Source organism: Populus nigra, chromosome 19 (assembly GCF_951802175.1).
Source record: "Populus nigra chromosome 19, ddPopNigr1.1, whole genome shotgun sequence".
In the NCBI taxonomy this organism is placed as follows: domain Eukaryota; kingdom Viridiplantae; phylum Streptophyta; class Magnoliopsida; order Malpighiales; family Salicaceae; genus Populus; species Populus nigra.
In genome coordinates this window covers 1,616,110-1,631,320 of record NC_084870.1, presented here as the reverse complement: position 1 = coordinate 1,631,320, position 15,211 = coordinate 1,616,110, and the positions used below count along the sequence as shown (strand labels likewise).

The following is a 15,211-nucleotide window of genomic DNA, read 5'->3' as shown; positions in this document are numbered from 1 at the left end:
CACACACACACACATACATATATAAGGGTATCTCCAATGAAAAAGGCAGATGAAGAGCTAAAAATAAAAATAAAAACTAATTTCAGTTTTTTCCCCTTGATTTTGCAGCTCCACAGGAACAGTCAGGCGAATAGCCAAAATGGTTTTTCTGTTAAAGAAAAATCATTTCTATATATCTATTAATAGAGCCAAAAACATTAAAATAAATTATTTAAAAATTTTATATTTCATTTCCACAACTTTTGTCAAAGTTCTTCTCAAAAAATCCAAAAGTATTAATATTAAATATATTAAAGTGCAAATTAGTTGTTAAAATGGTTTTTCTCCATTGAAGTGCACATAAAAAAAAATCATATTTACACTATTTAAAAAGCTATATCAGTAATTTAGCATTTTTAAATGATTTTTGCCATATTGAAGATGCTCTAAGCAAATTATGGAAAGTAACAATAAGTTTAAGCAAGAAAAATGGACAGAGTTTAGTTCTATTTTTGCATGGAAAATTTTGATTATTTTAGAATGAAATCGGTATTTAAAGAATTAGATTCTTTTGACCCCATAAAATCAAATTAGTTCTACGAATGTTAAATATCAGGAGAAAAAAAATACTCTGATTACTCGTAGAAAAGGAAAAAGAAAAAAGAAATGAAACATACCGTGATTTTCTCAAAGAAAACGTAACTTCGCCTGGAGACATTGAGTAATTTGCTGGCATCTGATATTGATATCTAAATTGATTTTTGTTAGCAAAAAATGAAATGGTTTCTGAGCAAGCAAGAGAGAGGTTTTAGATGGTTTGAAAACCCGGTTCATCATGTTAATTTCCGGTTTGACAGCTATGTTTTGGCTACTGTAATGCACACTAGCTACTGTTTTAAGCAACTTGCCTTTAAAGATGAAAAGGAGTCTTTTTCTTGATTCCTCATTTTTTGAACACCCTTTTATTTTGTCTTTAGAAGTTTCTGCTTTTTTGTTATTTCTATTACAGACAACAATTCTTTTGAATCATATTCTTTCCCCTGAATATCTTTATTCTCTTTTACTACATGGTTCTGTTCAGCCTGTGAAGTCGGCATCTACTGGTCTGCTTGGTTTCTGGAAATGGGAAAGCTGAGTTTTTTTCTTCTGTCTGTTGTGTTCTTGGTTTCTTTGCTTAATGGAGAAACAGTCACTGCCGCTTCAAGAAAAAAGGTAGCCACTGGTGCAAGAACCCGTGATGGATCAGAAGAATGGGGATATGTAGAAGTTAGACCAAGTAAGCAAACTGTTTCAGTTTTCATTCTTTATATTTATGTATGTATGCTATTAGTAATTGAAAATGTGCCCATCTTGGTTTGTGTTACACAGGAGCACACATGTTTTGGTGGCTTTATAGGAGTCCTTACAGAGTTGAAGATTCATCCAAACCATGGCCAATCATTCTTTGGTTGCAGGGTGGACCTGTGAGTACCTAATTGCTAATGTTTGGTATCAAAATGCTCCATTAATTAATGTTTCGTTTGACAAAACAGGGAGGATCAGGTGTTGGGATGGGAAATTTTGAAGAAATTGGGCCGCTGGATACCTATCTGAAGCCCCGGAATTCGACATGGTTACAAGTGGCTGATCTGCTCTTTGTGGTAATTCTCATCCACTATCTATATGTATATTTTTTCAGGATTTCTCTCCTATTTGACTTATTCTTTGAGGGGATTGTTCAGGATAATCCAGTTGGCACAGGATACAGTTTTGTGGAAGAGGGTGATGCAGACTTGTTTGTCAAGACTGATGACGAGGCAGCAAGTGATCTAACTACTCTGTTGGAGAAAGTATTCAACAGGAATGAGAGCCTTCAGAAGAGCCCTTTGTATATTGTAGCAGAGTCTTATGGAGGCAAATTTGCTGTCACCCTTGGTTTATCAGCTCTAAAAGCAATTGAAGCAGGAAAACTGAAACTTATACTTGGAGGTAATCATTAATTTCTTGCCAGCCAATCCATCTTCTGTTAAAGAAACACGATCGAAACAAATTTACAAGCTATTTCTGCACACGCAGGAGTAGCGTTGGGTGACACTTGGATCTCACCAGAAGATTTTGTGGCAAGTTAATTAGTCTTGTTCGCGTATTTCATCTCTCCTGTTAATTAGAGAGAAAAGATTATTTTCCCTGCTGCATTTTTGGATTCTGATATTACAAATTTGAAGTTTCCAGCTTTCATGGGGTCCTCTTCTAAAAGATCTGTCGAGGCTCGACAACAACGGACTTCAGAAGGCAAACAGGTCCAAGCTATTGCCGTGTTCTTAATGAAAACAAATTAAATATTGACAAATTGTCTTAGTATTAACATCTTTTATTTTACAATACAGCCTGGCTGAGAAGATTAGGCAGCAAATCCGCGAAGGTCAGTATGCTGACGCAACTAATTCTTGGTCTGAGCTTGAGGGAGTGATTAGTGCTAACAGCAATTCTGTGGTATTCTTTGTTGTTCTCTTAATTTTCATTTCTTTTATGATCAGAATTGAACAAACAATTTGAATTATATATTTTTGTGGCAATATTCTCAGGATTTCTATAATTTTTTATTGGATTCGGGATCGGACCCTTTATCTCTAACTACAGCTGCGGCTGAATTATCGCAAAAAAATGCAATGAAGAGCTACTCGAGATATATCAGCTCTCTGAGGTCAGCACTTCCAGGAGGTGGTGTCGGTGATCTTGATAGCATAATGAATGGGGTCATTAAAACAAAGCTTAAGATAATCCCAGCTAATTTCTCGTATGTTTCCTTCTTGCTCAAGTAATTAATTATCATCTAATTAAGAAGTAATTAATCAACCCATCACTGAACAATCTTTTCGGTGTTTAATTACAGATGGGGAGAGCAGTCTTCTAACGTTTTCAACCAGATGGTAGGCGATTTTATGAGACCGAGAATTAATGAGGTACTGTTGTCCTAATTTTCTTTGTTCAATTACTACGTCGACAAGCTGATTAGATCCCAGAATTTCATGGTTAAGAGTCAAAATAATATCATCAAAGAGTATATCCCCAGCTCATTAAAGAGCTTCTTGATTAGATCCCAGAATTATTATTATTATTATTAAGTTATTTTATTTATTCATCTCCTTGTCTTTTGTAGGTTGATGAGCTCCTAGCTAAGGGAGTGAATGTGACTATATACAATGGGCAGGTATGATTTCTCTCCATGCTAGCTAGCAAGCATGGACCTTGAGGAATGGTTTAGGGTCCCCATGCATGGTCCACCCATGTGCATCATCCATCCCATGTGCATCATCCATATGTCTATAAATCATTAATGTGAATATTAAAATATCTTGTCTATTATTTATTAAGAAGCAAGCTAGATAAAATTATAATTTAATTAGTCCATGTGCTCTTATGATTTACTCCTTGTTTTTTGAAAAGCATAACATGATGTGCTATTAAAATAATCTAAAAAGAATTAAGGGCTTCACTTTGATTAGCAAGTAATTAATTAAGCTAACATGATGATTGTATAGGATAATTTTCTCATCTTTAAAATAATTAATTTATTTCCTTGCTTGTTATATATAGCTTGATCTCATTTGTTCAACCAAGGGAACCGAAGCATGGGTTGAAAAACTCAAGTAAGAGGGTGCCTTATTTTTCTTTTATTATATATATATATATATATATATATATATATATATAAACAAAACAAAAAAGGTTATAATAAAATCATCAGATCAGACTGATAATTATACATTTTTCAGGTGGGAAGGGCTCGATAGTTTTTTGAGCATGAACAGAACTCCTCTTCTTTGCGGTGCAGAGGGACAGCTCACAAAAGGATTTACCAGGTCGTACAAAAACCTGAACTTCTTCTGGATTCTTGGGGCAGGCCACTTTGTAAGTCAAAACTATACCACCCTCCAGTGTTTTAGCCTTATTTATTTTAAGTTATTTTAGAAAAATAATGAATTTTTTATTTCTCATTGAAAAATTAAAATTGGAAGTCATAAGCTCATAGAGTTTTCTCGTAGAGCTTGGTTTCAGCAGTGAATTTAAGTATATTTTAATAAAATAGCTGAGAAAATTAAAACAAGTTGAAGAATAAAAAGGTGTTTTGAAATTGGTGGTAAAATTAATGGATTTAATTTTGTAACCATTACTATAAATTCTATAGTTTTTATTTTAAATATCTCTTTAATAAACAAAGTTGAGAAAAAAAACAATTTCAAGAATCAAATAGATAAATGATTAGGGAAATGTGTCGGTTTTTGGTGTAAGAATAATATTTAGAATTTGATTTGTTAACTGTAAGTCCTTAATTATTTAATTTAAAAAAATTAATACATAAATCTATTGAAAAATAAGAAAAATTATGTGATCATAAATGTGAAATATTGATAATAAGTTAACCTCAAAATTAACATTTTAAGAGATTTTATTTTGTAGAAGGTAAAAATTATAAGAGATAACATAGAAAATTATAAATCTTCATGTACTCATATTTTATTTTCATTAGCAAAAAAATATGTATAGTTAATTTACTATAATTAAGAAAATCTAAAATAACGAAACACTAAATTAGACGCAAATACAAAAAAAAAAAAAAAAAAAAAAAAAAAAACCCAACAACGTGCCAAAAGGTTGAAGGTTAATAATGATGTTTTATTAGCACTACTACTACATGGAAAGCACTGAGAGGCTATTATGCTTTGAAACCTCGGCCACCCCACTTGCTGAAAGTCACGTGTGACTCAATTATCTGTCATTTCACTTTCTTGCACACCACATACTAATTATGGAGTGAGTTAGTGTATCCATTTTGCTTGAAAAGTCATGCTAACCCACCATGGTGGGTGTAGTTGTCCACTGGTTTGAGTTAAAAAAATCTTGTACCCCAGTTTCTATTGATCTAAACTCAAAATCAAGTATAAGCCAAATTTATTTTTGTCTAGTTTTTTATCCAAAAAAAAAAACTCAAATCATTGTTGTTTTTTATTTTGGTTTTCTAAAAAAATAAAAAAACCCTGAAACAATGTGGTTTAAAAAGAAATATAATTTGAGTTGATATATTGACCTGTAACTTAGCCCATAACTTGAGTCCCGGGCTGGGTCAATCTTGGGTTAGGTCTTATAAGTATGATTCTAAGTTTATCTTTTCACATGCATTTAAGGAACTCGGGTTTCAATCTTTTACTTCCAAGACTTCAAGTGATAACTCCGATTAAATTTAATTTATTTCCTTTGCTGAATTACGTGAACGGAAGCAACTGAAATCATTCTAGTAATCTATAATAAATAAAAGTCATGATCTGTAACGATAGTATTTTAGGGAGTGTTTTGGTAAGTTAGCCCATTTTAAAAGAATTAATTTTTAAAATAACACATGAGAAAAAATAATTAGAAATCTAGCACAATTGAGAGAGTCATAGGTGACATTTGCGACACGCGAGTTGCAGATGTCATATGCGACTCCACTATCCATTTGCGACTCATTTTTCGCAGATGGTATATGCGACTCTTTTAACAGATGCATCCAAAAGCAGTTTACTCTACAATCAACTTCCTACAAAAAAACAATAGCAATTTGCAAAATCACAAATAATCAGTTCTTCATCATTAAAACATATTAAATCGCAAATAACAAATGTACACTAACAATTAAGAAAACATAACATTTTATTAAAATTAAACTAGTTATACATTTATCCACAATTATCTTAACATGTAATTATATCTAATAATCTCCTCAACTCATAAAACTCAAGTTTGGGTATGTAATATCCATGTAGGTTTAAGGAGGACCAATATCATCCCACCTCGTGGACAATTCTAGGCATAGTTTTTAAACCCGACTTAGTGGTCAACCCGGTATAATGATCGAGTCACGGGTTAGATGGGTTGACCTGGGTTAACCAAAATAAAAGAAGAATTGGATGATATAGTTTATATGTATGTGTTCCTCCTTTCAATCAAATTAATTTCTATCCTACACTAATACTAAGAGAATGGTGCAGGCAAAGCATTAAATATTACAGCTTGAAAATTTCTCATTCATGATATATACACAGGAAAATCTTCCATGCCATTATGGAAACAACACCCTTTGACTTCATTGCAGACAAAGGTAATTTTGTTTCTAAGTTCGTTGCCATCATGCTCTGTGAATATTTTAAAACCAGAAACGAAAACAGAAAAGACTAGTTTGCCCAAAACTAGGGAGATGCAAATAAAGAACTAATACAGGAATCATGACTTCCTAGATGAAAATACTTAATTAAATAATATGCAAAAATTACCAACCTTGGTAATTTAATAACCAGCATGTTGTTTTACTTAGATGAATCAAGCAATAAAAACAGAAAAGATATATAGTTTACTTGAACGTTTCTGCCAGCAAAAAGAGATTCTCTAAATGTCTAGTTACTGGTTCGCTTAAGCAATCAGTAAAGAACAGGGATTTGAGAGAGAAGAATGGTTTAGAAAAGAAATAACCAACATGGAAGACTCAACCAATAAAAATACAAAATATAAATAGTTTACTAGTAAAAATAGGGTTCTCCGAGTGTCTTGTTACAGGTTAGCTTAAGCAATCAGAAAAAAAAAGAGTTGAGAAAGAAGAATGGTTTAGAAAAGAATGGTAGCACAAAGAGTGTGGAAGAGATTTAATGTTAATAATAGGTTTTGTAGCTGCTTCGTTGGCTTAAGTAGACAGATTAGGTTTTATGTCTTCGACTCTTCAATGAAACGATGATGTTTTATATATATATATATATATATATATATATATATATATATATATATATATATTAAAAAACACATTCGGGTCTCATCTGGGATTACCCGGGTCTTATGGGTCCCGGGTCGACCGGGTTTTTCCGGGCTAAATCCTTGGTTGGTTTTTTCTTAAACCCAGCCCGGTTTCATCCCCAGGTCAATCAGGTCCCATGTCGACCCGTCAGGTCGGGCCGGGTTTTAAAACTATGATCCTAGGATGTTTATGGATGGGTCTGGGATGTTTTTAGACAGGTCAACATCCCTAACACTTCTATAATAAGCAATCTCATCTTCCATTAGTGTTGTTTCAAAACACTTAATCTCTCTAACCTCTTGAAGTCCGCCACAATATAAATTGAGCTTGGTGTTGGCCACAACATGTCACATCTCATCAACACTTTCATGAATAGTTATTGCTGTTTTCCGAGCTTCCCGTACCAAGTAATTGATTTATATACATACATTAAGAACCAATTAGTAGTCATCATCCATAATAAAATTATTCTAGTATTTAATAAATGTAAAATATTATTGCATACTAATCGATTCTGTCTCGGATACCCGAAGGCATAGTATATTGAATTATGTGAATGTCTCGGGAAATGCGACTAGGTTGGTGTAATGAAACGGCGTATAATGGATATATATTATGTCATGTAGGTATCTATGTCAATTGTAAGTTGTTGCTCCTTAAAAACACGATCTCTCATAGCATCCCAAAGATTAAGGTAAGATGCATGAATTACTAATCAATTCCCCTTGTGTTTACCCTGACGACTAACACTGTGCAACTCCTTTCTAGTATCAACATAATCCAGTATATGCTAAGATAGTCTAAATTGTCGTATTACCTGATCTGGACAATGCATCTCAACAATGTCAAAGCAATTTAAAGGGACTTGTACTAACCAAATATCAAATCTCTCACGACATATAGGCAAAGCTTAAAGTATCAAGTTCTTCATATGTGGCATCCATATAACCTATCAAAAGATATAAAATAGTTATCTCAAATAATAAATTGAAACTAGATAATTAACTTTAAAATAGCAAAAAAAAAAATTAATTACATTTGTAATATATACCAGATGTGATTGTTGTGCGTCCAACTTATCCCGATAAAACTCGTGGACATGATTGGGATTTATTGTAAAATATCTAGCCACACACCATTTAACAAAACAACCCACAACGTTAGTATATTTCCTTACATTCAATTTATATAAATAACATGTTGACTATAATCAACTATATTTTATTATTACCTGAAACCAATTGAGAGTGGCCTCTAAGTGATAGTGTCAATCATGTTAATACCCTAGCTCTTTGAACACCCGATATGAATATGCTCTCATGTCTAGAATTATGTTAATGAACATTGAAAATTACAAGTTAGTATTTAAAATTTTATTAATTCTAGTAATCAAATAATTTAAAATACATATACCTGAAGAAATAGAAGACACCAGGCACTTTGTCTTTTTTTTTAGACATGTTTTGCATAGTTGCTAATATAGATATACAAGAATGGCTCCCCCCAACTGTAATTTGAAATGGCACAAAAATCATTAAGAACCATCAGAAAGTACAATGAAACTGCATTTCCAATAGTACTCGTGAAAATAAATCCTCTAAACATGTGTAATATGTATGCCTAAGCATACATAATAAGCTGGTTTGTTGTCACGTGTACTAAGGGGTATTAAAATTAGCACCCAACCATGTCAATCTGATACAGTCGCCCCTATAAGTATTGGCTGGAGGCACTTGTCCTCATAGACAATCACATAACAAATCTATATCAATCAAAACTCTATTGTTGGTCATAGATGTCTTATCTATCAGAAGATCGATCAACTTCGTTACATCCTGGAGTGTTGGTGTCATCTCACCAACACGTAGATGGAAGGTGTGCATCTCGCGCCTTCATCACTCTACTAATGCTGCAATCAATGCATGGTCAAAATTTATGCGACGCAACTAACTGATCTCATAAACACCGACCTCAATAACATATGAATGCATACGTTCATGCAACTCCATCAAGATATGTTGTCTATGTGTCACTGGATCACCGCCTTAAATATCAAACAACTTAGTTAAATCATCAAAATAAATCTTTAGAATATTTATCTGACCTCATTGCTTCATATATCATTGGAACAATGTTGATCTTGCATAAATAATAGCAACCTATCATCAGGACCTTCATCAATAACAAAGGTGGTCCTGCCTGTTGACACTTCTAAAAGAGGTTGAACCTCCTTTAGTCCAAACCATATCTATCTCAAGGTCCTGTATAAAAAAATTGTTAGCATTTGCAATTAAATTAAAGTTGACATAATTTTTTTAAAAAAATACATACATTATCTAGTTTCATAAGTTTTTCTATTATGACCCCTTTGACTGCATATATCATATCTATTCAATGAGTGTCCCTTTCTAACATCCATCTCATTATGTAAACGAGTGGATTTCCTTTGACCCAAGAATAAGTATATGCAAGCTACAATGACATATCATATAAAAGTTAAAAATGTGGACTATTTGCATTTTTATATGACAAGTTGGAATAGAATTCATCTACAAATTATACATAGTTCATATTTCATAGAGCATGGTCGATGATACAATTATCATTTGCCACAAGAATAAGTTGCTTGATTGATGTTAATGTGAGCATGGTCTCACACTTTTCTTATAACACTAGCTATTAGAGGTGTCTCAGATTGAAATATATCACCTTTAAGATAAAAAGAAAAGAGATATCAGGTGTGATCTTGAAGTTGTCGCATCAGTATCTTAGCTAGGACCTTTGAAGACCACAACACATCACGACTCAAAAATTCTTCAATTTTTTCTCTACACTCCACAAAACATTTATTACACCTAAAAAAAAATATTATAGCTGAAACAAGCAAGCCACAAATAGTTTTTAAAACATTATTAAAAACCTCCAACAAGTTTGTGGTCTTGTCAGAACGACGACCACCATAATCATAAAATAATGCTTACTTTTCTTTAGGTTCAGCATCTAGCCATGCTCTAATTGCATCATTTGCCTCTAGTAACTTCTCATATAAAATGTCAAACTCCTGTTTAGAAGGGTGTACACACATCTTATGCAACGTATTTTTCAGGAAAATATTTTTTAACTTTGTGTTGAAATTACTCACAAAGTGTCATGAACAATATCGATGATATTTAATAGGTTTTGAAAAAATATGTTCCATGGAAATCTTTATCGTCATATGTCTATCTGATATAATACATAACCTAGTTTGTCCCTCAATCACATATCGGCAAAGCAAATCCAAAAATCAACTCCAATTATTGTTCGTCTTTTCTTCCATAATAGTAAAACACAACAGATAAACTCTATTTTTCGCATCATAAGCAATTGCAACCAATAATTTAGCTTTGTACTTACCATAAAGGTGAGTGTCGTCAATACTAATTAGAAGATGATAATATTGAAACTCATTAATTCAATCACAAAATGCCCAAAACACTCTTTCAAATGTTTCCTTATTCCCATCAACCATTTTATAATCTCAAGTGACAATTGTTCATGGATTTGAATCTCTGATGGCCAGTAGAGTTCTAGTTAGGTTTTGAAATAACCCTTCGTGTATACTAATTAACCTTTCCAATATTTTTTATTTGGTCGTTCACGCATTCCAATAAAAGACTTTATGCCCCTCTCCACAATATTCTGTATATTATAATGCTCATACTTAACTCTCTTTTCACAATTGTCAACATCACCTCAGCAATTAAATCTGAGTTAACCTGACGATAGCGTTGCAAAATAAAAGGATTTCGACATATGTGTAGCCCTTTCAATTTAGAAATTTCTTGTGAATAAGATCTTTGGTGATACCCTACACGCAAATACCATCTACAAACTAGTTCTTGAACACACTGCAATTGAACATAAGACTTTATTGAAAGATAGACCTTGTACTACAAAGAATTCTTTATATGTTATCATTTAATTTCATTAACACATTCAGACTTGTCTTTGAATCTTTTCCCAACCTCTAATTCATCAACTAATAAGCTTGAATGCCTATGACTATCAGCCCAATCATTACATCTATATCGATGATCCACACTAACAACCTCAAATTCAGGAGCAAGAGGTGTCATGTATTGATTAATAGGCTCAACTACCTCAGCATTCCCATCATCCACATTGACTACAACTCTATCAATGTGACACTTATCTTCGTCATCACTTGGTTCTGATTCTCCATAGCAATATGGAACAAATGTCATACCCAACTGAGGTTTCATATTAACTATTTCCAGTACTAACACTTGTCTATTATCATTACCACCTAACCTAAATGGACCATCTACTCATGATGCCTATGTAGTTTTTTTAGAGTTACTTAGAAATCAAGTCAACTTCATACTATAAGAGTTTTCCCATCTAGGTCTACTATTTAAGTAAAGTTCCAGCATATTAATCCCATTAATCCTAGCAAACCTAAACATTGAATTCACACTCTCATCACTACATATTGGTATACCAATGTAACGAGCTTGACTAACTCTGGTTTGCAACATCCTCTAAGTAATTTCAACTTCTATTTCAAACATAATCTAGCCACATCGATAACATAATATTCTTGATAATTCGTTAAGAGACATGCATGATGTTAAACATAACATAATCCATAATTTAACCTAAATCAATACTAACATTTCAAACAAATAATTTTGTTAATTCACAATCAACAACAATTAATAATTAAACAAAATAACATAATTATATCTAATTAACAACTTCAATTACATCTAATTAATTTAATTCATAATTCAAAACCCTAACATTCAATAAAATTAACATTAATTAAATATAAATTATATCAAGTTAATTGAAAGGAAGTGTTTAATATATCTGTAAGAGTGAAATGTGGGTAGTGAAGATAACCGATGGTGGCTGGTTTGATCAGAAAATCCAATACACGTCACTGGTAGAGAGAGAAAACTTGAATGCCATGAAAATAAGTGTTTTAGAGGGAGAGGAGTATTTAGAGATGCTAGGGGGTGTTTTTAATGCTAGAGAGAGATCTTGGCCGACGATGAAAAGGAAGGAGTTGGGGGGAGAGAGAGAGAAAGAAGATGATAGTTTTTAATTCGATAAAGGTTTTAAATATTATCTGCGAATTGCATGTCATATAGAATCAACGACCCATTTAAGTTCATCTAAGTGTGTTAATTTATTAATTATTTTGTTAAATATGTCTTTTTTTTTTCTATGTTAAAATAAGAAGAAAAAAACTCTTATCCCAGGTATGCATTAATGGTGAAAGTACTAATCATGATGTCAGCAGCATTAGATAGATTGGTGGTACCACTGTGTGCATAAAAAGAAAAGAAAAACAGTACACTGACAAACCTTGAGAGGAATAGTACAGACATAGATAATCTTACTTTATCTTAAAGAGGTGATTCATATTTGATATTTCCAACTCAAACTTCAAAGTGCGCGCATAGTTGTTTTTTTTCATCTTCTTTATAATGGCGGGGCTACAGGTACCAGTAGACCAACCCTGCATTGCATTAAAAATGGTGGGGCAAATCACACAGTCACCAGCAGCAGATGCAGCTGCTTCTGCAAAGAAAGACCAGAAGAGCAAACATGAAATGAGAAAAGTTTGGTGAGAGAGATCGTACACAGTTTGAAGCAACTTCAAGCAAAAACTAATAGATAAAGTGGCTGCTGTTGCAGAGCTTGCTTCGGAGTGCTTCTTTCATGGGAAATAATTTAATTTTCTGGTTTCAATTATTTTTCCACTGTTGTTAATTTTTCAGTTAATTTGAATGTCCATTAGGGGTGTTTAAAAAGAAAGAAAAAACTATTGCTACAAGAAAAAAAAAATTGAAGTGTGGAACTAAATAAAAAATAATTACAAAAAGAGGATTCAGGGCCAAACCGTCCATGTGTTTTTACTCGAGGGACAACAGAAAAATTGAATTTATAAAAAAAGTTATACATTGATCACATTGTCGGTGACATACTACTTGATTTTTAAATATAAAAGGCAGAGTTTTTTTTTAAAAAAAAAAAAAAAAAGAGGAGACCTTATTCTCTTTTTCTATGTTTTCGACGTTATATTTTGATTGAAAATCTTTCTTACTTGGATAGATTGATTTTTATATAAAATTGGAATTGTGTAATATTTTTATTATAAAAAGTAAATAAAAAACTAGTTTAGTCAATTTAAAATAATATGTGGTCAAACATGTGATCGGAGTTAGAATTATGAGACGAGAATAATCTCATAAAAAATAAATTAAAACAAATAAAAAAAATTAATTCTCAATCAATTTAATATAAAAAGATGAAATTGAAAAATAAAATCAATTAAAAAAAATAATTTGAGTCAACTGAGTTAACTTATCAAGCTCGTGATCAGAGTAATGAAATTGAAATAACCTTATAAAAAATATATTGTAAGAAATTATGAAATTCAACCTCCCAATAAACCTAATGATGGAATTGAAATTGAAAAAATAAAAAGGTACAAAAAATAACTTGAGTTAATCTGGGTTAAATTACAAAACTCCTGACCTGATTCATGAGATCAAGGTTGTTAAAATCACGATTTTGACATGGCACGGAAAGTACTAAACAAACTCGGATCGTAAAAACGGATCATAAAATCGTAAAATAGTAAGGAATTTTAAAATACATCAAAAAAAAAATCATGCTTCAAATAAAAATTCAACAATTTAGTCCAATTAAGATCAAATTCAACAAAATTAATTCAGTCTTATAATACTGAAATGACATTCAATTCAATCAAATTCAATAATTTTTAGTCCAATTTTTACCCTATTAATTCAGTCCAATTAATTCAGTCCTATAATACTGAAATGGCATTAAATTCAGTCCAATTCAACATTTTCCAGTCCAATTTTCACCCCATTAATTTAATTCAATTCAGTCCAATTAATTCAGTCCTATAATACTGAAATGACATTCAATTCAGTCCAATTCAACAGTTTTCAGTTCAATTTTCACCCGAGTAATATTTAGTCCAATTCAGTCAAGATATATAGTATATACTGTGGCATTCAATTCAACAATTTTTTCACCCGATCAATTCCATTCAATTCAACATTATACATATACAAATTACAAGACCGGGCAAAATGAATTACAGGGTAACAGACTAACTGATCACCGTACAATTAACATTTAACAGGGAAAAATACAAATCTATTACAGGGGCAAAATCTACTACTACAGTGATGATGATGAAGGCAAAATGAACTTACGGTGTCGATTGTCGCCTACTGTTGTTGAAGATGATGATGATGAGCTAAACGGCTACTGGTGAAGAGGCCTGATGTCGCCTATTGCTGTTGACAATAGGAAAGAAAGGAGATTGTTGCTGGCGTGCCACTGTTAATGAAGATTGCAGAGGAAGCCCAAAGTCGTGAGCTGTTGAGGAGATCGTCGTCGGCTCGTCGCTGTTAAAATCGCGATAAACAGAAAAGGAAGCCGCGACCGTGAGCACTAAGAAAAGAGAAGGAGTGAAGACTGGAGTCACTAGACCATGAGCACTGTCACTGACCACTTTTGTGGAGGATGGAGATCGTTGTCGTCGCTTTTGTAGTTACCGATTAGGGATTTGTTCTGTTGGAAAGAGTATTTTGTGAAGATTGAAGACAGTGAATTGATTCCCTAAAGTGAAGTGAAGTGAAGAGAGTCGCATGAGTCCGTGACTGTGCAAGAAACATCCAATAGGCACCTGACAGCTAGACATGAGGGGGGGATTTTGTTTCAGCACCTCATTTTGGCACAATTGCAAAATCGGTTTTAAAATCGTGATTTTTTGTACGATTTCACCCGATTTTTGTGATTTCACCCGATTTCAACCTGATTTTACCCATTTTTTATTTTTTTAAGCGATTCAACACGTAAAGCATGTCTTGACTCGTAAAATCATACGATTTTACGAGTCAAAACGCGATTTTAACAACCTTGTATGAGACGGTGATAATCTTATATAAAAAAATCAAAATAAATCACAAAGTTTAATTCTCAATCAATTCAATATTGAATGATGAACCTAAAAAAAAAAAAAAAAAAAAAAACTCGAGTTAACTCATCAAATATGTGGTCCAAGTCAAGAGAATGTGATAACCTCATACAAGATAATTGAAAAAAAAATATGAATTGATATTTTAAAAAAGATATTATTATAGTGAATAGTATATTATGAGGAGGGATATAGCTCCTTTGATTTTTTATTAAAATTAAAATTAAAAAAAAATGTTACCCATTGCCTTTTGGCCTTGAATCCTAATTTATACCACAAAGTGAGCTTAATAAACGAAAAGGTGAAACGAGAGGAGAGCAGAATTTCACCACCTTCATGCATGGACTTGTTTTCTTACGTGTGAAATTATGATAATAATAAAAAATACAATAAATGATAAC

General features: G+C 32.4%; 1 protein-coding gene and 1 long non-coding RNA gene across 11 annotated transcripts in view; one reads left to right on the top strand and one right to left on the bottom strand.

Annotated features, from left to right (window-relative positions):
• The first annotated feature begins 790 nt into the window (after positions 1 to 790).
• LOC133680476 (serine carboxypeptidase-like 51) overlaps positions 791 to 15,211 on the top strand; it is a 24,069-nt gene continuing 9,648 nt past the window's right edge. For 3 of the 10 annotated variants that reach the window (XM_062103453.1, XM_062103455.1, XM_062103452.1), the window contains exons 1-12: positions 795 to 1,255; positions 1,348 to 1,442; positions 1,512 to 1,619; positions 1,701 to 1,947; positions 2,035 to 2,078; positions 2,191 to 2,258; positions 2,346 to 2,451; positions 2,544 to 2,755; positions 2,852 to 2,921; positions 3,119 to 3,169; positions 3,556 to 3,608; positions 3,735 to 3,870. In XM_062103453.1, the coding sequence (XP_061959437.1) occupies positions 1,102 to 1,255; positions 1,348 to 1,442; positions 1,512 to 1,619; positions 1,701 to 1,947; positions 2,035 to 2,078; positions 2,191 to 2,258; positions 2,346 to 2,451; positions 2,544 to 2,755; positions 2,852 to 2,921; positions 3,119 to 3,169; positions 3,556 to 3,608; positions 3,735 to 3,870 (1,344 nt within the window). In that variant the 5' untranslated portion in view covers positions 795 to 1,101. Of the gene's footprint in view, positions 1,256 to 1,347; positions 1,443 to 1,511; positions 1,620 to 1,700; positions 1,948 to 2,034; positions 2,079 to 2,190; positions 2,259 to 2,345; positions 2,452 to 2,543; positions 2,756 to 2,851; positions 2,922 to 3,118; positions 3,170 to 3,555; positions 3,609 to 3,734; positions 3,871 to 6,041; positions 9,893 to 12,051; positions 12,254 to 12,294; positions 12,695 to 13,970; positions 14,671 to 15,211 lie in introns of those variants that run through there. The other 7 variants (XM_062103448.1, XM_062103454.1, XM_062103456.1 and 4 more) reach the window with 7 other exon arrangements.
• On the bottom strand, positions 7,659 to 11,570 carry LOC133680477 (uncharacterized). The gene is made up of 4 exons (XR_009836331.1): positions 8,195 to 11,570; positions 8,013 to 8,104; positions 7,833 to 7,905; positions 7,659 to 7,730 (listed from the first exon to the last, which is right to left on the bottom strand). It is a non-coding gene; the product is annotated as an uncharacterized LOC133680477 (long non-coding RNA).